The sequence below is a fragment of the Notamacropus eugenii genome, chromosome 4 (genome assembly GCF_028372415.1).
Source record: "Notamacropus eugenii isolate mMacEug1 chromosome 4, mMacEug1.pri_v2, whole genome shotgun sequence".
Lineage (NCBI taxonomy): Eukaryota > Metazoa > Chordata > Mammalia > Diprotodontia > Macropodidae > Notamacropus > Notamacropus eugenii.
In genome coordinates, this window is record NC_092875.1 from 10380964 (window position 1) to 10403218 (window position 22255).

Sequence of the window (22255 nt, forward strand, 5' to 3'; positions counted from 1 at the left end):
AAGGCAACTGGGACTCAATAAGGGAAAGGGCTTGATCCAAGGTTACAGAAAGTAGAGGCCATAAGACTTGAACCTACATCTGTTGACTTAAGGTTAGCAACTCTCCAAGACTGCACTGCAGATTGCATCTGCAGAAGCATTGCCACCTCTGACCAAATTATGGTCGCTGATATAATGAATGAATAAGTAGGAGAGCCCAGTGGCTGAAATACACAAGGTGGCTGTCCCACTGACCACTATCTGCTGATGCTCAGTTGTGGGCACCATACTTTAGAAGAGACTCTGACAAACGACAGAGCCACCAATGGTGTTGAGGAAAGGTTGAAGAACCAAGGATATTTTGTCTAAGGGGTGGTTCAGGGAGGATGAGAGATGCCTCCTCAGAAGGGAGGGACTAGACAGCTCCACAGGGACAATACTGGGACCAATTCATGCAAATAAAGGGGAGACAATCTAGGGTTGCCTGTAATATATAAGGGCTGTTCCCAAAGGAATGAAGTGGCTTATAACATGGCAGTAGGAAGCTTTCAAAAGGAGGCTCCATCAGTCAATCAATCAACAAGCACTAATTAAGTACCTACTGTGTGCCAGGTATAATGCTAAGCCCTGGAGATAAAAAAAAGGAAAAAATCAGCCACTGCCCTAAAGTTTACAATCAATTGGAGGAAGGAAAAGGTGGTGTGTTGTCTGGGAACTGATTTTTACAATGGATAGAAGGTTGGACTCCATGGTTTGGCAAGGCCACCTTCCCACCCAAGACATCCTAGGGCACTGCTGCCCTGCACCCACCAGTGCCCACCCGGTGCCCACTGCCAAAGACATTTGTAAGGTAGGCACTTAATGAATGTTTCCTGTTGAAGGAATGAAGAAGTCTTTGGAATGAGCAGTTCATTCCAAACAAGCCAGGCAGCTAAAGACAAATCACTTTCTTTGGATGAGTCTGAATCTTTCTCTATAAAATGAGACAACATGATCTTGACATTACAGATCATAGACCTGGAGCTGACTAGGGCCTCAGTGGTCATTTTGTCCAACTGCTGGAGGAGGAAACTGAGGCCCAGAGAAAGGCAAGTGGTTTGGGTTTGAAGCCAGGTCCCTCGACTCAAAATTCAGTTGTCTAAACGTGCAGGCCCGGCACTGGGACTCCTTTCAGTTCCTCCAATACCCCAGCTTCGATGTTCCCACACTCCTCCCAGCTCTGATGTCAGTCTCCATAGCTCAAGTCCAGCCCCAAGTCCCCTGGTTATGGCCTCCCCTGGCCTTCAGTCCAGCCCCAAGACCCCTGGTTATGGTCTCCCCTGGCCCCCAGTCCAGCCCCAGGCCCCCTGGCTGTGGCTTCCCTGGCCCCCAGCCCAGCCCCAAGCCCTCTGATTGTGGTTTCCCTAGCCCCCAGCCCAAGCCTAAGCCCCTGGTTGTGGTGTCTCCTAACTCCTGGCCCAGCCCCTCTGCTTTCTGGGCTGGTGGCAGTTACCTCAACACAGTTGTCACAGACACTGCAGTGAGAACAGCGTGGGGGCCGGTAGAAGTGGCAGGTGCCGCACCATTTCATCCGTACTTGAATCCCCTTGATCTCCACATTCTTGTAGAGTGGGGCCCGGAAATCATCCTCCTTGTCCTCATCCTCATCCGCTGCTCACACCCAAGAGGCAAAGCCAAGGAGGAGAGTTACTGCCCATCCAGAAGGATGAGGGAGGCTCCCACCACCCAGGATGTACCTCTGTAAACAAGGATACCCAGGGTCCAACCCTAATCTTGGTGCCAGTCTCAGAGCCTGAGCCAGACCAGAGCCCAGATGGGGCTTTGGTCAAGTTTTAACTGTCAAGAGGAACTTGGAGAGCACCTAGTCCAACTCCCTAGTTCATTTGACTAAGGGCAAAAGTGAGGCCCAAAGTGGGAAAAGGGAAAGGGAAAAAGTCCCAGGTCACACAAATAGTGGTAGAGCCAGGATTTGAACTCAGGTCAGAGATCTGAGATCATCCAGTTCAATCCCCTCATTTTACAAGGAAGGAAACTGAGGATCAAGGAAGAGAAGGGACTTGGCCAGTGTCACTTAAGAAGACAGGAACAGAGGCAGAATTCAAACTCAATTCCCCTGACTCCAAATCCAAAGCTCTTTTCAGTATGTCGTGCCATCTAGCCTGGGGGATGCTGAAGTCCAGAGAGAAGGGGGATGGGAGGGATCGGGGAGGGCCAGCCTCAAAGAGCACAAAGCAGCATGACAGTCCTACACATGAAGACACCCTGTGTTCACTGGAATGGATATGCCCCAGACACCTCCATCAAATACTCTCCCTTGGATTAATAGGAACTATACAGTCAGAGGGGCTAGGTTCAAACCCTAGCTCTGAAGGTGCCGGTCTTTGGACCCACCTTTGGTTTTGTCTCATTGAGTCGCGGTTCTCGCTATGATCCCCATCACCAGCTCTGCTCCTCATCCCTAGCTGGTGGTCAGGTCCCCTCCCATTTCCCCTGTGGGACACAGAAGTGACCCAACCAGTGGCCATCCTGGATCCCAGTCTACAGGAACACCCTGGATGTGGTGGCCACTGCCCTCTCCTGTTACCTCGAGGGAAGACACCAGGGTCCATGAAGGTAGCCATGCTGAAGTTGGCCAACACAAAGAGGAAGACGATCCCATTGTAGACAGGGACAGCTGGGGAGATGGCTCTGGTTAACCAGGGGCACCTGCAGAGAAAGACCAGAAATCCCAAGATCAGTGGTGCTTCTAAAGTGGGCTAATCCTCATGGTCATGCCTAGAGAGACGACTAGGACAAGGGAGCCCCATTAAAGGGGCTAACTTGGAGGTAGCAGGAGAGGATAGGACCTAAGGCAGAGTGTGAAATAGGGGACGAGAAGGCATCTGGACCAAAGCACTCATTTCACCAAGGAGGAAACCGAAGTTCAGAGAGGAAGTCACTTCCTCTAAGGCCCAGAGCTAGTGGGTGTCAAAGCCTGGATTAGAACCTGAGTCTTTGCACCCCACTTCTCACTGGGTGACTTTATGGTTACCTGGGTTCCCCAAGGCAAGGATCTGGCTACTTGTCTTTCTCATTTCAGGCCAGGCACCAAAGGTGAGCTAGCCAGAGATGGACAGGACCTCTGATGACATCTGGCTTCATCTGGATCTGAGCAGCAGTCCCCTTGACAGACTTGGAGGATCTTGGGATTGCCTGCTGTCTGAACTGGGGAGACCTCCCTATGTTCAGCTAGCCCAAGACCCAAGCATGGCCATGTTTCCATTGCTGGGCCTTCCTCCGTCCCTCCCTTTCTTCTGACTACTTTCTCTATGAAATATCATCAGACCACTAGATCATGGCTTCTGGTAAGGAAGGATGCCTCCATGGATGATGGCCATATGGCTTCTCTCACCATCCTTGTGGCTTCCCAAATCAAAATACCCTCCCTAGTCACTGCTCCCTTCAATGTGCTGGCATGGAGCAGAATATGAGTTCCTTGAGGGCAGGATTTTCTGGTTGTGGTCATTAGTCCAGTGGCTGAAAATAATAATAATGGGTGCAGCAACAGCTAACTTGGGTATAGCACTTCGGAGGTGCCAGGCACTGCGCCAAGCACTTTACCGTGATGATCTCCTGTGATCCTCCCCACAACCCTGGAAGCTGGTAGTTATTATCTCCATTTTACAGATGAGGGAACAGAGGCACACAGAGATGAAGTGACTGGTCACACAGCTGGTATATCAGAGCAGCAGGGTTTGAGCCCAGTTCTTTCTGGCTCCAGTTGCTGCACCGGGCATCCCAGACACTTGATCACCCAGTATCCCCTGGAGGATCCAGAGAGATAGATCCTCCACCATTTCCAAGGCAGCCTGTCCATACAGTGACAGCCTCAGCTCATTGTTGAGAAGTGTTCCCTTGCACAAGCAAAACTCTGCCTCTGGACCTTTTCTCTTGAGGTCTCCCTGGTCCTCGGTTTCCTTCTCCGTAAAATGAGATTGAACTGAATGATCTCAGAACTCTGATCTGGTTTCAAATATTGGCTTTACCACAACTTGTGTGACCAGCTCCATGCACAGTGACCATAAGCGGGGGAAAAGAAGAAGATAAGTTAGGAAATCTTTCCCCAAATCAAAACTGTCCCAAAGTAAAAGGGGCTGCCTCAGGAAGTGCATCTTCCAACCAAAGCCCATTTGTCAGGGAGTCTGGGATGGACAGTTTGCATGAGAAGATGAGAGTGGTAAGACCAAGAGCTAGCTGAGACCTCAGCAACCATCTGGTCCAAGCCCCGCAAAGCTCTCCCTCTGTTTTACAGAGTAGATTCCCAGAGAGGTTAAACAAATTACCCAAGGTCACTCAGGGAGTGGAGGCTTTGAATGGAAGGCCTCTGACCCAAATGAAGATACTTAGCTAACTTACTATGTGACTATGGGTCAATCTCTTCATCTCTCTGAACCTCGGTTTCTTTATCTGTAAAATGGACATCTGAGTGACCTTTGAAAAGGCACTTGACCTCTCTAGCTTTCATTTTTTTCCTCTGGAAAACAAGGGGTCAGACTTGATGGTCTTCAGGTCCTTCCTAACTGGGAGAGCGTGAGGCCTTTGGTGCACAGCCTGACATGAGAAAGTCCAAGGAGAATTGCTGGCCCCTGGATTCAAGAAACACAGGAAATGATAACGTCATTCAATTAAGAGTGGGGCGGTCAGAAAGACAGAGTTTCCTCCTGGGATAGAGTAACAGGGTCAGCCTGCCCCAGGAGAGGACAACAAAGGCAGAATCCTGGCTTCCATTCTGCCAGACACACTGATCGACAATCCAGGAGAGATGGGAGAGGGATCCCCTCACTTCTTGGAGGTCCACCACCACCCAAAGACAGCCCGCCCTTAACCTGCCCCACCTCTGCCAACCTCAGCCAACTGATGGGAGAGGGCTGTCCACAGAAGGAGGGCGGGAGGAAAGAAGAGGGACAGTACCCACCCCAGGGCCAAGCAGTAGCAGGGAGCCACTCAGAAAGGATAGAAGATCTGAGACCTGGAAGAAACCTCAGAGGCCAATCCTTTCATTTTACAAAGGAGGAAACTGAGGCCTAGAGAGGCTAAGTAAATGGCAGAGCCAGCACTGGAATCAAGGTTCTCTGACTCTAAATCAAGGGCTGCCTCTCCACCCCTCAGGAACTTTGCTGGATTCGATTCTTACCCTTCCCCAGACTGATCTTGCCCACCAAGACCTTCTCCACCCTCCACCTCCAAAGGCAGTGGGTAGCCCCTTCCAATGCCAACATCACAGGGTGGAAGGGTCTTCTCTCAGTTCTTTGTGCTACCAGATGCCAGAATGACCATCCCTGGGCTGCGGTATCCTGGAGGCTCCCTTCAGCATCCTCCCTAACCTTCCTATCACTCCTCACCCTACCACCGCCCAAGAGAAGGGTCAGAGGTGTCTGCTTCCTCATCCCTCCATCTCAATCCTCCCCAACCTCCTGCTGTGATCATCATCAAAGCCATCACCGCCCCCTCCAGTGACCGCCTCTGTCCACTGCATCCATCAATAAGCATTTAACACACACCAGGTCTGTGCCAGGGATTGCACATAGACATAAAGAGCTCCCTGTCCTCAAGGAGCTTATAGTCCTCCAGGGGAAATGCATGTACATGTAGAGATATATGCAAACCTACTGCAGGTAAATTTCTGTTTCTGTTTTTAGAGGGAGGAGAGGGGTGGCTCTAGCAGCCATTTTATCTTGACAGGTCTCAGTTTCCTCATCTGTAAATTGCAGGGGGTTGGACCAGATGACCTCTGAGATCCCCGGCACCTCTACATCTAGGAAGTTCTAGCATCTCCACCCATCACCTCCACACTTCTCATTCCCCACTATCCCAATCTTCCATCTGTGATGAAAATCTCCAATAACAAATAATGAAAACACCACCAACTCAGAGTAATTTAGCACCTTAAAAATTTTCCTACATTATCTCATTGGATGCTCACAACAATCCTGTGAAACAGATGCTATTATCCCATTTTATAGACAGGGATACTGATGTAGCGAGTGGTGATGACTTAGCCCGGGCCATGCGGTTCATGAGTGGCCCATTTCCCTGCAGAAGGAGTTCTTAAGAGTGAGGGCTTTCGAATCACTCCATGTGTCCATCCCATGTGATGAATGATGGACAGACAGTAGCCAAGGAGTCCAGGAAGTGTGGACAAGAAAGATGAGTCATCCCTTTGAGCTGGTGGCCAAGAAGAGGTGGGGGAGGAAAGGACAGAGAGCAAATGAAAAGTCTTTTTCTATCAGACAGCGGATGATTTGGTGCCAGTAAGAATCCAGGGCACAGCTTAGCTAACAAAGCTTTGAAAGCAAGTATTAGCTCCCAAAGGGAATATGTCTGGTCAGCCATTAATAAAGAGTGGGGTGATAGGACCACACACATGTAGAATGGAAGAAGCCATTTCATCCTGGGACAGGGGGCACACACCTGATTCACAAAACCCACAGGAAACATAGATTGAGAACTAGAAGGAACCAAGGAGATCACTGAATCTACCACCCCTTTCATTTTACAGATGATGAAACTGAGGCACATAAAAATTAAATGACCAGCTAGTATGGGTCTGAAGCAAGATTTGACCTCAGGCTTGACTTTGGGGCCCTACTCACTACACCAAGCTTCTGCTCTCAAAAGCAGTGGTCTGCAAGTTCACCAAGTGTCAATTATGCGGCTGAGCAGCCCAAACACTTAGTGAGTAGGACCTTGGGATGCATTGAGAGGACCATAGCTTCCTGCACTGTGTCCCATGGTCCTTTGCTCACATCAGCCCATATCTGGAGTCATGTCAGTTATAGGAACCATGGCTGAAGGTCCAGAGGACTGTAACTGGGATGGCGGTGGGCTTTGTGGTCATGGCCCTAGGGATATTTAGTCTGGAAAAGAGATGACTGGAAGGGATACAGCAGTTGTCACTATCTGCCTGGCAGGGTTATCCTTGGGGAGATGGATTTCCCTTGTTTTGCTGGACTACAAAGTGGGGGGTAGGAATCTGGGAGGCAGATTTGGGTCCAAGGGAGAACCTAACAATGAGAAATGTTGAAAAGGGGGCAGGGAAGGGGCACCTCTCTAGAGCACTTCAATCCAAGGCTAGATGGCCACTCATTGGGCACTGACAGAAGGATTCCTGGTCAAGAATGGGTTAGACTGGAAGGTCCCAGACTTCTCTTCCTCCTCTGAGATTCTGGAGATGAGCGCGTCATCACAGTCTGAGCCCCAGCTAAGAAGCCTTTTGTACCCAGCGAGAGAAGCATCCACTCTCACTGCTATCTGGGCATAGTTGAGAGCCCCAACAAGGGGAAGGTGGGTCTCATAGAGAAGCCAAAGTGGTAGGACTCTGGGGATGGCAGCTATCCACCACAGGATAGCATTGATACAAGGCTCATGGTCACTGTGGGGAAAAGCATGCCCTCCCTTTCCAGGGTGTCCCAGGACGAAGTCACATCGGCCCTTGGCTAATCACAGCTTTCATTCTGATTATCTAAGGTTCAGGATCTAAAAAACCACCATCTTGGCCCAGAGGCTCAAAAAAAGTCCTAGCTTCACAGTCATCAAGCCCAACCTCTGTCACTTGACAGATGAGGAAACTGAGGCCCAGAGAGGTGAAGGGTCACACAACAAGTCAGAGGCAGAACCGCCAAGTTTTCTGATTCCCAGGGCAGAATGGTCTACATCATGCTAAGTCAACAATGCCCCCAGAGCAAGTGGGCCAGACTTCCATTCATCCTGCCCCCAGGTTTCAGATTCACCTGTCTCCATCAATCAATCAACAAGCATTTAAGCATTGGGTTTGTTCCAGGTGCTATGCCAGGTACTTGGTGCCCTGTACCAAGCTCAATCACCCATGCCACAATGTCAACCTCATTCCCAGCCAACCAGGAGGTTTCCTGATTACTATCAGGCCCAGGGGCCCTCCACCCACATAATCATTAACCAAATAAAGAGATCTTCTTCAGCTCAAGTGGGGAAAGAAACCAGGAGCCCAGAGCCTATGTATGGTCTCAGGAGACCAGGCTTGGAATCCTGACTTGACCTAAAGGAAATCACTTCTCTGTGCCTCAGTTTCCTCATTTGTAAAGTGATGATAACAGCATACACCTTCCTTCACAGGCTGGCTGTGAGGAAAGCCTTCTGTAAACTCCAAAGAGCTAATAGAAGCTACTTTGAGATACCAGTGAAGTTACCCTAGAGCAAAGAAATAAGCTTTGGGTTCATGACTTTCTGGATAAGTTCCAGGGAGCTGGTATGTCCAAAGTAAGCTCTGCCTCCACTCAAGGGGCATCTTCCTATTCCCCCTCTTGTCAGAGGTAGCCCATGGTGGTGGATAGACAGGCAACTTGGAAGGCAGCAAGACCTGTCACAAATACTGAATGTGTGGAAGCTCTCTAAATATACAGATTACAGCCTTCTCCCAATTTACTTTCCCACACGCACCCCCCTCCCCCAGCATCCAGTGACCTGGGACCTCTGGCATTTTTACACTGAGGTAGCTGTCCCCCATGCCTCCTTCACTCCAGCTACTGACTTGCCTGGCTTTCTTCAAGTCCCAACTAACATCCCACCTCCTAGAGGAAGTCCTCTCCAGCCCCTCCTAATTTCACTGCCTTCCCTCTTTAGTTCCTGTTTATGCCGACAACTCGATTTAGACGTGTTTGCATGTTGTCTCCCCCCACTAGATCATAAGCTCCTCACAGGCAGGGATTGGTTTCTGCTCTTTTGTCTCTGTAGGACTTAGCACAGTACTTGGCAAATAAATAATTTATTGATTGAAGAATTCAGAGAAGCGTGAGAAGATTTTTATAAACTGATGTAGAGAGAAGAAAACCAGTCAAGAAAACAATCTACCTGGTGGGCTGAAACAAGGTAAATGAAAAGAATAGCAAACAAAATGGAAACATTGGGTAATTATTAAAAAAAAAAAAACAACTTGGCTTTAGTCAAGAAGGAAGGGAACAAGCATTTATTAAGTTCCTGCTGTATGCTAGGCTCTGTGCTAAGTACTTTACACGTATGATCTCATTTGAAACTCACAACAATACTGGTGAGTGCTATTATTATCCCATTTCACAGTTGAGGAAATTGAGGCAGATAAAGGTTAAGTGGCTGGCCCAAGGTCACACAGCTAAGTGTGTGAGAACGGACTCCTGGCTACCTCTAATCTCTTACTGAGAGATAAGTAAATGTACCTTCTTCCCATCTTGGTAGAGGCAGAACCTTAGGCTGTGGAATAATGCGTACATATTGCCATACTCAGTTAATATATTGGTCACCCTTTGCTAACCAGCCTTTTTTGTCTCTCTTTTTTTTATTCTTTGCTCCCTGAAAGATTGGCTGAAATAAGGAGAGCTATATTGGAAGATAAAGTCCATATAAAAACAAAATGTCAAATTTTAATATCTTTGGTGACTTGGCTGGGGTAGGGGGAAGGGTAGCAGTTTAGACGTCTAAAATTCCCAGACTTGGTGAGAGCTTAGAGGATACTAGGTCTGGAGTTAAGAGGGGTCTCAGAGGCCATACAGTCTAATCCCCTCATTTCACAGATGAGTAAACTGAGTCCCAGGGAGGGACCTGCTGGGAGGTGACACAGAGATTTGTACCATGGTCTTCTGGAATCCACATTTGGCACCCTATCCACTCTGCCACACTGTTTCTGGCCAACAGAGCTTTCTCTGTGCCTCCCTTCCTAGCCATTTGGCTTTCCCAGCCAGCCTGGCACTGTGGTCACTCCTTCCCTGGACTCAGCAAGGTGCCAGCTCCACTCTGGACTCCCTCAGGCCACTTGCTCCTCCCAGCCTCCCCTTTGCCCTGACCAGTCGTCCCTTCTCCTATGTCCCCTCCCGATGAACTCCCTGGCTAAAGGGCAGAGAGTGGGAGGCAGCCACCACTGCCCCCCCCAGGCTGTGCCCTTTGCAATGAAGCAGCTAGGCTATGGCTCCCACAAAGGCCCCTGTGTCCCAGCAGGGGGAGGGAGGGAAGCCAAGAGCATTAACCTTTACCAAATACTGAGCCTGAGGACTCCAGCCTGACCAAACAAGGACAGGTCCTGGATCTGGGCCACAAGATGTGGGGGGACTTGCCTAGCTGATGGTGCTCCCAGCTCCTGCGTCATCAAGCAGGCTTGAGGAGCCTGCTAACCCCGGGTGGGAATCGTGATCATGGTAAAACATGAAATAAGAAAGCTTTGTAAATAGAGAGACCTAACCCAGAAATCAGGATCACATGAGGGTAGGAAGTAGATTTTCTAGCGCTGGGCTAGAAGTCAAAGGACCTGGGTTCAAATTCTACCTGTATCACTTCAAGGCACTTCCTGACCACTTGTGAGGATGAAATAAAATCACTGTTGTAAATTGTGTGGGGGCAGCTAGGTGGCGCCATAGTGGATAAAGCGCTAGGCCTGGAAGAAGACTTGAGTTCAAGTGCAAACTCAGATACTTATTAGTTGGGTGACCACTTAACCCTGTTTGCCTCAGTTTCCTCACCTGTAAAATGAGTTGGAAGAGGAAATGACAAATCACTCCAGCATCTCTATTCAAGGTCACACATCCATGGATTGAGGTGGGATTTGGACCCAGGACTTCCTAATTCGAAGTCCAATACTATCTACTCATTAGATGGTGCTATACTAGAGAGGAGAAAGGCCCAGGACAAGGAGAGGGCAAGGCAGGGCAAGGCTGCTGGGAGAATAATTACTGGAGGTTTTCCCTGGGGTCCAAACCACGTGGGCAAGGTTATGGGAAAAGCAGGAGGCCAGAGTCCACACACTGTGTGTGTATGAGTCTGCCTGTCTGTCTTTGAACACTGACACGAGACCACAGAGCTGGAAGGGATGTTAGGGGTCATTTGGTCCAACCCCCTCATTTAACAGATGAGGACACTGAGGTCCAGTGAAGTGACTTGCCCAAGGCCAAACAGGCATAAGCAGCAGAGACAGAATTCAAACTCAGGTCCTGTACCTCCAGGTTCAGTACCCAGAATGCAATGCTCTTTCTATTAAATGACACACTTTCCTTAGGCCTCTTAGATCTAGAACTAAAAGAACATTAGAGATTGTCTACGCCAGGGTGGGGAACCTACAGCTTTGAGGTCACATGTAGCCCTTGAGGCCCTCAAGTGTGGCCCTTTGACTGAATCCAAACTTCACAGAGGCCATATATGGCCTTGAGGCCGCAGGTTCCTCACTCCTAGTCTAGTGTGATTCCTTCATTTTATAAAGAAGGAACAGTGGCCAAAACAGGCTAAGCAAACTTGCCCAAGGTCAAAAAAGCAGGATTTGAACTCGGATCTTCCTGATTTCAGGGCCAGGGCTCTAACCTTTCTTTGTGTGCCCAAGGCTTAGCATAGTTCTTAGAACACAGTAAGTGCTTAATAAATGTTTATTGACTGAGTCTGGTTATTTACGTGTTGTATCCTTGAAGACAGGGACTGTGCTTTTGCCTTTCCATCCCCAGCATACAGTAAGCACTTAATAAATGCTTGTTGACTAACTGAACCTAGTTATTTATGTGCTGTGACCTTGAGTTACTGGAGTGTGTTTCTGCCTTTCTATCCCCAGCATACAGTAAGCACTTAATACACATTGGTGGTGGATTGAGTGACAGAGCCCTTCCACCTTTGGGAAACTTCAGCAATGGGAGGAGGGAGGCTGGAGGAGCCACGTTTTATGTCAGCCATAAACATACGGACACAGTGAGCTTTGCTGCTAAACCTTGGTCGTTCACTGGAGTAAAAGAATCTATTTGGAAATGAAAGTGATGAAGGAAAGCAAAATATGTCAACAGCACTGAAAATGCACCGGAGGCCAGGTGGCCTGGGCAGAGGGCGGGGTAGGGGGTGGCAAAGGCTGGGAAGCGCCCTTTAACGCATACTGAGTGTGACCCAGACAAGGCTACCTCACCTCAAAGTCACCTCTTTAAGACTAAGGTGCAGACAAGGCGGGACTCGACATTAGGAAAGGAAGGAACCTCTCTGTGAGCTCTCCATGCCAAGAAAATCACAGATCCTGTCTAAACCACCCCCCAAACCGTCACCCTTCTTGTGGTATATTGGAGGTATTGTGGTATATTGCTCTCTGAGCAGTGCAGATGTCAGGGGCAGTGGATCTGGAGTCAGAAAGACCTGAGTTTCCATCTGGTCTCAGATACTCACTAGCTGGATGATCCTGAGTGAGTCACTTAACTTCTGCCTGCCTCAGTTTCCTCAATTATAAAATGAGGGTAATAACAGTATTGATCACTCTGGGTGGCTATGAGGATCAAGTGAAGTAACAATTTTAAAGTGCTTGGCCCAGTACCTGGCACATAGTAGAAGTTACATTCCTTTTCCCTTCCCCCCTTTTCCCCCTCTACCCATCACAAGATGGCAGCCCTGCTAAGATCACAGTGGTTGGAGGATCTCTGACTTAGAACAAATGCTGATAGTTGAAACCATCCAAGGGGAGACTATAGGGCAGGGATCTCAAAGCACCCTTTGTCATCCAAGTTTGCGGAATTCCTGACCTTGCCCTGGCTCATACTGTGGAGAGGACAGGAGTTGGTTGCTCTAAAGCTGGACTCCTTCACTGGTTAATTGGAGAAACAGGCCTGACCACCCAGGGAGGACACAGAACACAAGAGACACAACTAGGATGATAGGAAAAGCCGTGGAGTTGATCTCAGAAGAGATCAAGAAGAGGCCTGGGCCTACCCTGGGCTCCATCACTAATTCTGGATGAGCCCAAGGACAAGGCCCTTAACCATCCCCAAGGCTACCACCCTCATCCAGACCCTGATCTCCTCATCCCAGACTGGCCTCCTAATTGGACTTCCTGCCTCCAGTTTCTCCCCTCCCTGTCCATTCTCCCCATCCTTCCTCCTCCAAGCATGGGCCTCTTGCTTTCAGTACCCAATGCCTGGAAACAGCAGCTTTGTTCTATTTGGGGGTGGGGGTGGGGAGAGGAAACAGCAGAGGCAAATCAATCAGTGAAGTCAATAAACAATTAGTGAGTGCCTACTATTCCCTGGCACCTGCACCCTGCTAAGCACTGGAGATACAAAGAAAATTAGCAGACAGTCCCTGCTCCCAAGGAGCTCCCAGCTGAGTGGTGGAGACAGCATGCAAACACCAAGTAGGAACAAGGGATGAATGGAGGTGGCTGGCAGAGGGAAGGCGAAGACAACATTGAGGGGCATCTTGGGGAAAGGCTTCCTGAGGAAGGTGGAGTCTCAGCTGGGCAGACACATCCTAAATGGGACAGGTGATGGCTGGAGGCTGAAAGTCTTCCAGCAAAGGCCGATTGGGGATGTCATCGTGGGGGTTATTGGGATGGGCTATGGGTTTCAGCTCTGGGATTTTATGACTGCATGAAGGTTAGGCCAAGCTCCTTGGACCTGGCAGGCACTTGGGAGCCATCGAAGGTTCTGAAGAAGAGGAGGGACCAGACGAGATCGTGGTGTGGAAGGAGGGTGGATCTGGCAGGGGGCAGAGGAAGAAAAAGAAGGCGTTGGAAGGCGTTGATAGCCAGGGGAAGCTGAGTGAGAGAACAGAGGCTGAAAGGTTCGCGTCTCCATGTCTAAGATGTTGTGACTTGGTGAGGTGGTTTTGATTTGGGTGGGCTGAGCATTTGCTGCAGCCCCAAAATCTCACCCATCGACACTTATCGTCGCCTGAGACCAAACCTGGTGCATTCGGCACCCCTCACCTGAGCTCCCTGACTCACCCCAGTTCTGGAGAATCTACCCCCCTTGGCAGTCCATATCTGCTGCTTCCAAACAGACCAAGGTCTGGCTGTCCCACCAGCCTCTGTTCACAGAGGGCAACTAATTATGAACCAGCCTGGCCTAGGGGTGAGGCAGCCTCCCTCGAAATAAAGACAATGGATCAAATCCTACCTCCAACACTGGCTGGATGAGCTCTAGAGAGTCACAGATCTGAGTGTGCCTCAGTTTCCTGCTCTGAAAATAGGAGATAATGCCTACCTCATAAGATTGTTATGAAGCTTAAATGAAGCAAGATTTGCTGAACACTTTGCAAAACTTAGTGTTCTATAATCCTATTGTCTTTGGGTCTGGGCCTGCAATTGTTGCAGTGAGGGAACTCCTGGTGTGGAAACTCCTTCCACGATGCAAGGCAGTGACTCTTTTGAACCTCAGAGTCTTACAGACATGGAATTTAATTTACAGATGAGGAAACTGAGGCTCAGATGCTCAAAGTCCCAGTAAGTCAGTGGCCAAGCCTAGATATCAACTGAAGCCTTCTGGCTTCCGGAGTCCTCTTCCTGCCCATCCAAAATGGAAAACTGGTACAAAAGAGAATCCAGGAGCAGCCAGTCTGGCTGGGCAAGGGAATGTCTCTATTAATAGTAAAATTCCATCATTTTGGGATTTGGTTATTTTTAGATGGAAGTGAGAGGCTATTTTAAGGGTGCCAACGGCGGGCACTGCTGGCTGCCTGGCTCACTCGCGCATCTTAGAACCAGCTCTGAGTTTTTCCTGCTTGCTCATAGAACAGGAGTAGGCCCTGGAGTGAGGGAGGCGGGAGGGGGCAGGATTTAGAGGAGCTAACAATAACCTTGGACAGGTACCTGGAGAGCTCAGCCCCCGCAGAGCTGGAGGGTGTCCGAGCTGAGCCACCCACGAAGGACAAGACAGGCCTTGGCTCAAGCCCAGGAGGCAGCAGGAGCCTGACAAGCCTGGGATGCTGCTGTCCTGCTTCCAGCATCTGCCAGTGGTACACCATTCATGTCTCTGAGGCAGGGAGGCGTCTTATTCCTAGAATCCCACCATCACCCAGCACTGGAGCTAAGAGGCCTTACTTAGGACAAAGGAGGCAGGGCTAGGAGGGGCCTGAGAACAGGGATGGCAGGGCTGGGAGGGGCCTGAGAACAGGGGACGTCAGGGCTGGGGGAGACGTCAGGGCTGGGAGGGACCTGGATTTAGAGTCAAGAAAATCTGTGTTCACATCCTACCTCTGACATTTTCTGCCTATGCGACCTTAGGTAAAATACTACCTCACTTCTCTGGGCCTCAGTTTCCCCAAATATAAAACATGGAGGTTGTTGGCCTCAGTTCTCTTCTACTATACCATTTCTTTTAGAACCTGGGTAGGGTTCTTGGTGCTGCCACTAAGCAACTGGGTGACCATGGGGAATCCTTCCCCCTCTCAGGGGCCTTGACTTCTTCCTCCACAAAATGGGACCACTGGACCAGAAGACATCCAGGGTCCCCTCCACTCCAACAAGCCTATACAGCACCTCACACAGTCCTCACCTAAAGAACTTACAAACTTGTCTGAGAAAACATTCTGAAAACAGCCCAGGACAGCAGACAGCCATTGCTACTCAATTCACCAATACTGGACTGAGAGCCCTAGCCTTATAGACACCCAGGGTACTTACAAAATGGGTGCCCCACCACCACCACCACCTGGCCAACTACATCATGCTTCCTGCCCCCACCAGTCATGAGAGGGCTCAGGGGAGACTCCAACCAGGTCATGGGATGTGTGTGTGTGTCTGTGTGTGTGTGTGTGCATGTGAGTGTGTGTGTTGGTGGGGAGGACAGATATCCTGAGAAGGAGCCATCGTGGGCCTGAGAGCCTCAGAAATGCCAAGTGTCACCTGACACCAGGAGCCATCCTGGAAATAAAACCAGTGTTGAGATTTTACAAACTAGGGTGCTCATTCATTCATGCATTCATCAATACCTCTTAGGAGTCAGTAACCCTGCTAGGTACTGAGAACAGAGATACAAATGAAACAATCCCTAGAACACTAGACTTGGAGTCAGGCAGTTCTGGGTTCAAAACCTGCCTCATGCACTTTCTCAAACAGAAAGTTATGTCACTTTTATGAGGCTCAGCTTCCCCCTCCATAAATGGAAAGGGGGTAGACTTGGTGATTTCTAAGGTCCTTTCCAACTCCAGGACCATGATCCTTCATTTTAATGTTGGGGGGGGCGGGATATTATTCTCCTAGAGAATAAGCCCCCAAGACAAAAGGAATCTCTAATGCACTCAGTAGGTGTTTAATAAATGCTTCTTGTATTTTAAGGGTGTGTTCTACATTTCCACCAAAAAACGGCCTTAAGGACTTCCTGGATTCAGGGCACTGGTCTCAGGAATGGGGAAAATACTGAATCAGACAGGACAGAGTTTACAATCTGGTAACCCAGAAAAGAAATGTCCTATCCAGCAACCTGGATAAGTTGGTCACAGAGTTTTTGCTTAAAGATAGGCATCCACAGGAAACTCACTACTTCTCCCTGGGCAGCCGGTTCCCCTTTTGAACAGTTCCCATTGTTCAGAAGGCTTTCTGACACTCCAGCCTCAGTCAGCCTCTGTGCCCCTCCCCCTACTACTACTCCTGGTTCTGGCCTCTGGAGCCAAGTAGAACAAAGCTAATCCTTCCTCACACGGCAGCCCTTTAAATAGCTAAAGCCAGCTCTCAGAAGTCTCTTTTCCAGGCTAACCCCTCTCCAAGTCCTACAATGGATCCCTTTACAGGAAAGGATCCTACCCATTCTGACTGGTCTCCTCTGGACTCTCACCATTGACACTGGGTCAGTGGAGTCCAGGCATGTACATACGAAGGGCCATTAGCCAGCCTCCAAATGAGATCTCCCAGGTGGCATGCCTTGCAAACACCAAGATACTATAAAAACACCAGCTGGGATTGTACATAGGCAGCATCTCCTTGCCGGGGAGGTAGGTACTTCTCTCTGGGTCCCATACTTCAGATGGGGGTCTGAGCAGGGTAGAGAACAGAGACTGCCACAGCCATATTCCTAGACACTAGGACCCTCTTCATGGAACCACAGATCTAACTGGGGCTTGGGGCTGCTGTCTCTCTCTTGATATCTATGGAGGTCTCAAGCTACTAAGACCTCAGAAATGTTTTCATATGACCTGTTGCTCACTTATGTATCCCTGCCTCCTCTCTATCTCTTGTATTCAGAGGATGGTCAGATTACGGTCCAGACTCTCCCTTTTATCTGCAGAACCATCATCTGGTTCAAAAGCTGGCCTGGCAATAAGAATGTCAAAATGACAGAGAAATCCTATTGCATCCACCCCCACATCCCTCCCTGGCAAGCTGGCTTTATGACTTGGCAGAACAGGCAGCCACCTACATTAGATGGTGCGTGGTACATCCAAGAAAGGCACCCTGCTCAAGGATCACACCTAAGTCGTTTTGGGACTGCCAATTCCCTCCTAACTTTTTCCTTTGGTTTGAGGCACTGGAGGAGCACACATGCCACTGGGTCTACCTTTCTTGGGAGTGGACAAAGAAAGTAGTCAGCCATGATCCACACTGTAGCATAGGCTTCCTTATTCTCCTTCACATAGAAGTACTTCTTAGTGGTTTCCCATCCATCATCTCATTTAATTCTCACAACAACCCCATGAGAGACACAAGACAGAGATTATCCTCTTTGTTTTACAGAGGAGGAAACTGAGGCTCAGGGAGCAGAAGGGACTTGCCTCCCATACCCACATTGAGCTGCAGAAACAGGTCACCAGGGTTCTGTCCAGAGTACCAGATAGGCAGCCACTCAGGAGGTCCTGGAGAGAGGCAGAGAAGTTAGAGCCAACTTTGACCTGGGAAAGAGCCTAGGGAAAGAGGGATACTGAGGGAAAGGAAATAATGATACCAACTCCCATATCTATAGGGCATCAAGGTTTACAAAGTCTATTCCTCACACCCTCATGAATCAGCACTGAAAAAGACCTTGATAGGCTAGGTTGCTAGACTCAGTCTAGGAAAATGGAATTTGAGAGGAATCAAGGTAAAGATCTGTACTTCAATCCACCCAGCAATAAACATTTATTTAGCACCTACTAAGTGTCAGCCTTGAAGAAGTGCTGGGGATACTAGAGGCAAAATACAGTCCCTGCCCTCAAGGAACTTAGAAGCTAATGAAGGAGACCCTATGCAAATATATGCAAAGTTAGCTACAGATAGGGCAGCTAGGTGGTGCAGTGGATGGTGCATGAGGTGAATTTAAATCCAGCTGCAGACACTTACTAGCTGTGTGACCCTGGGCAAGTCTTTTAACCCTGGTTGCCTCAGTTTCCTCATCTGCAAAATGACCTGGAGAAGGAAATGGCAAGCTACTTCAACATCTTTGCCAAGAAAACCCCAAATGGGGTTGAGAAGAGTCAGACATGACTGAACCACAACAACAAAGCGATAGACTGAATAAATAGGAAACAATTAACAGAGGGAAGCCACTGGAATTAACAGGAGTTGGAGATGGCTTCCTGTAGAAAGTGGGATTTTAGTTGAAACTTAAAGGAAGCCAGGGAAGCCTAGAGGTAAAGAAGAGGACAAAGAGCACTGCAGACTTCAGGGGCAGCCAGAAATGATGCCTGGAGCCAAGAGATGGGGTGTCCTGTTCCTGGAACAATGAGGAGGCCGGTGTCACTAGATCAAAGAGTACTTGATGGGGAGTAAGGAGACTGAACAGGTAGGAGGTAGGTAGGTTTTGAAAGGCTTTAAATGACAAGCAGAGCAGTTTGTATTTGATCCTAGAGTGATAAGAAACCACTGGAGTTTACTGAGCAAGGGAGTGACATGGTCAGACCTGAGCTTTAGGAAAATCACTGTAGTGGCTAGATGGAAGATGGCCTGGAGTGGGAAGAGATTGGATCCCCCACCCCACCTCCCAGCAGCTCCTCCAATAGTCCAGGTGTGAGGTGTACCAGGGTGGGGGCAGTGTCTGAGGAGAGAAGGGGGTGTGTTCCAGGGACACTGCAGAAGTGAAATCTACAAGAGATGTAGCACAGGTGAAATTGATGAGAGATACTGCACAGGTGAAATCTATAAGAGATACTACAGAGATGAAATCTACATGAGACGCAACACAGATGACATTGATGAAAGATGTTGCACAGGTGAAATCCATAAGAGATGATACCTACAGGTCTTGGTGCCAGCTTGGACATGGGGGATGAGAGATGGTGAGAAGTCCAAGATAAGTCCTGGGTTGGGAGCCTGAGGGACTGGGTGGAGGGCAGTGCCCTCTCCAGTAACAGGAAAGGTATGAGTGGGGAGGGTTTAGGGAGAAAGAGAATGTGTTTAGCTCTGGATATATTAAGTGCAAGATGTCTATTGTTCAAACAAGTACAAAACTGGTGAGTCCAAGTAAGTACATGAGGTGTGGTTACATAGCAGGTTGTCTGAAAAAAAAAAAATCAAACTGTCTTAGAAAGCTACGTGGTCAACAGACATCAGAACTATGGCAAGAAGGTCCTCAAAGTTATTATACATTCAGGGAGGAATAAGGAGGAGATGGCCTCACTGTCCTCCATGCTGGGGACATTTGGAGTCTTAGAGCCTCACTGGAGGAGAACATCCAGAGGAAAGTGACCAGAATGGGGAGGGGGCTTCAGATGAGCTTAAAGGATATGAGGCTGTCTTCTGGAGAAAAGACTTTGGAGGCACGTGCTGGCTGTATCAGAAGGGCTACTGTCATCTGCAACAGAGATCAGACTTCCTTGGCTTGGCTCCAAGAGGCCTTAGGGAATTGGGTGAAAAATGTTCCCCAGTGGCAGATTTTCCCTTGCTTAGCAAGAGGCACCCCCAGGACAGGAACAAAGAACTTGGAACTGGGAGAGGCTAGGAATCATCTAGTCCAGCCACTCTCATTTAATAGAAGTGGTAGTGTAAACTGTTAAAGCTGAGACACCACTAACCTAATCCCTTTATTTTATAGCTAGAGAAACTGAGGCCCTGAGAGGGAAAGGGTTCTTGCCTAAAGTCAAACAAGGTGGTTAGGATAAAAACCTACATCTTTTGACTTCATGTCCAGTGTTGTTTCAAGCACTCCACAGTACCTGGGAGCTGGGGTAGTGGGAGCCAGACAGGGTGAGGTGACTAGTGTGGGCGTAGCCCCCAAAAGTCCTAACATGCCACTGCTTCCTCCACTGTGAGATGGCAATGAGACTATAGTGACCTCACCACTGGGGAGAGACTGACCCCGAATCCTAGATCCATCCTGAAAGAGGGAGGCGAAGCTTTTTATCACAGATCCTGGATCTAAAGATTGAAGGGTCCTAATTTTATAGAGGAGGGAACTAAGGCTCATGGAAGGGAAATGACTTGCCCACAGACATCAGGCAACAAGTGTCAAAGGCAGGATTTGAACCCAAATCTTCCACTTTGAGCACAGGGTTCTTTCCACTGTGCCCCACTGCCTTCCTCCTTCCCCCTTTATAGCTCTTGGCAGCCCTTCTGGTCACTGAACCAAAATGGCTCCTTTCCAGCACACATCAGCACCACTCTAGATGTTTGTGGAGCCAAAGGAATGCGGGATGGTCCCTGCAGAGAGCCCTGTGCTTCAGCCTAGGGGAGCTGGAGAGTTGGCATAGCTCAGGCTCACCACCCTCCAGGCTGCTCTCCTGCTCCACCTCGGCCTCAGGCTAAGGAACACTGTGGGAGGTGTTGGCCAGGTTACTGAGAGTCTGGAGTGGGCCTCTACACACTCAGAATCCAGTTCTTTTGGGCTTATAGAGGGACACAGTGTCCAAGGTGGAATGCACCTGAGAAGGCATGACATAGAACCACAGAACTGGGAGAGACCCTAGAACATCCAACAGGAGATGTAAGAACTGGGAATAACCTTAGAATATCAGACACAGAATATCAGAGCTTGGAGGGAGCTTGGAATTTAAGATATGGAATGACAGGGCTAGGAGGGAACCTTACAATAGTGAATGTCAGAGATGAAAAGAACCTTGAAACATAAAGCATAGAATGTCAGCTGGGAGGAGGCCTGGAATATCAGACATAAAATGTGGGAGCTGGGAGGGATCTTAGAAAGTCAGTTAAAGAATGTCAGAGCTGAGAAACTTAGAACATCAGCCATGATTGGTGAGAGGGCCCTGAGAAAGTGAATGGTGACACTCGCCCACCCTGGCCACCTGCTCCCTTTAGCCCATCAGAGAAGCTTGCATTGTGGATAGTGGGGGGACCTGGGCAATAGAACACTCTCCAGCTGCTCCCACGAGCTATGCAAAGTCCCAGGACTCATGCAGGTAAGCACCTTCTGTGCGCTACAATAGTATAGTAAGGATAGACTAGGAAGGCACCAGCTTCTCTCCTGTTCTGAGGCTGCCTGGGTCACTGAGGCACCATCCAGGCTCTTGTTCAGCTGAAGAATGTATGAAAGTCTAGGGAGACTTGTCTCTGGGAGGTCCAAGCAGGGTAGTCGTAAGGGACATGTCACTGCTCTGAATATCTTCCTGTGCCTCTCTACATTCTCTGGGGCTGGGGCACGTTTCCGTGTGGAAGTCTCCAGTTTCTAGCTGAGTTGTTAGGAGCATATAGTAGGATTGGGATCATAGGTCCAGAGCTGGAAAGTTGGTCAGAAGTCATCTAGTCCATTCCCTTCACTTTGCAGAAGAGGAAACTGAGGCCCATAGAGGCCAACTGACCTGCCCAAAGTCATATAGTGACAGAGATGGGATCTCTTGCTTACAAGGCAATTAGGTGGCACAGTGAAAAGAGAGCTAGACCTGAAATCAAGAAGACCTGAATTCAAATCTGGCTTCAGACCCTTTTTAGCTATACGATCCTGGGCAAGGTACTTAACTTTTGTCTCCCTCAGTTTCCTCATCTGTAAAATGGAAACTATAATAACACCTACCTCCCAGGATTGTGGGGAGGATAAAATAAAATTTATAAAGCACTTTGCTTGCTATTATGAATAATAATGATGTTAATTAACTTAGGTCCCTCAAATCAGAAGTAACCTAGTTAAACAGCTAGGTGCTAGAGAATGTCAATCATGTAGGCCAAAGCAGCTACAGTTTTGTCCCAAGGGCAGAGGTGACTCTCCACCCTTCACTCTGTGAGCTTTCCCATATTCCCTCCAGCATGCCTCGGTCAGAGGTCCCAGGACCCTGACAGTGTCTGGACTGCAGATGTGTTTCTTGTCTCCCCAAGGAATGGACTGTGGGTTGGAGTAATAAAAATAATCCCTCAAGCATTTCGTTTCCAAGGCACTTTCCCATCCATTTGCTCATTTGGTCTTTACAACAGCCCTGAGAGGCAGGGAACACATTATTAAGTCCATTTTATTTTATTAAGTTAAATTAATGCCTTTTATTTTCTACATCACACTAATTCCCAGATAAACTCACTCTTCCCTACACCACCTCCAAACTGAACCTTCTCTAGTAACAAAGAATAACAGTTTATTTACATATGAAAGCATAAGTGACATCCCATACCTACACACCCAATAAATGGAAGATTGCACATATTCTCTTGGGGAGAAGA

At 48.8% G+C, this 22255-nt stretch overlaps 1 protein-coding gene across 3 annotated transcripts in view; it reads right to left on the minus strand.

Annotated features, from left to right (window-relative positions):
- The window catches only part of ZDHHC8 (zDHHC palmitoyltransferase 8), a 77441-nt gene that overhangs the window by 26392 nt on the left and 28794 nt on the right, over positions 1–22255 (minus strand). For all 3 annotated transcript variants that reach the window (XM_072599754.1, XM_072599753.1, XM_072599755.1), the window contains exons 2-3: positions 2564–2685; positions 1472–1629 (exon numbers count right to left, since the gene is read on the minus strand). In XM_072599754.1, the coding sequence (XP_072455855.1) occupies positions 1472–1629; positions 2564–2685 (280 nt within the window). The remainder of the gene's footprint in view (positions 1–1471; positions 1630–2563; positions 2686–22255) is intronic.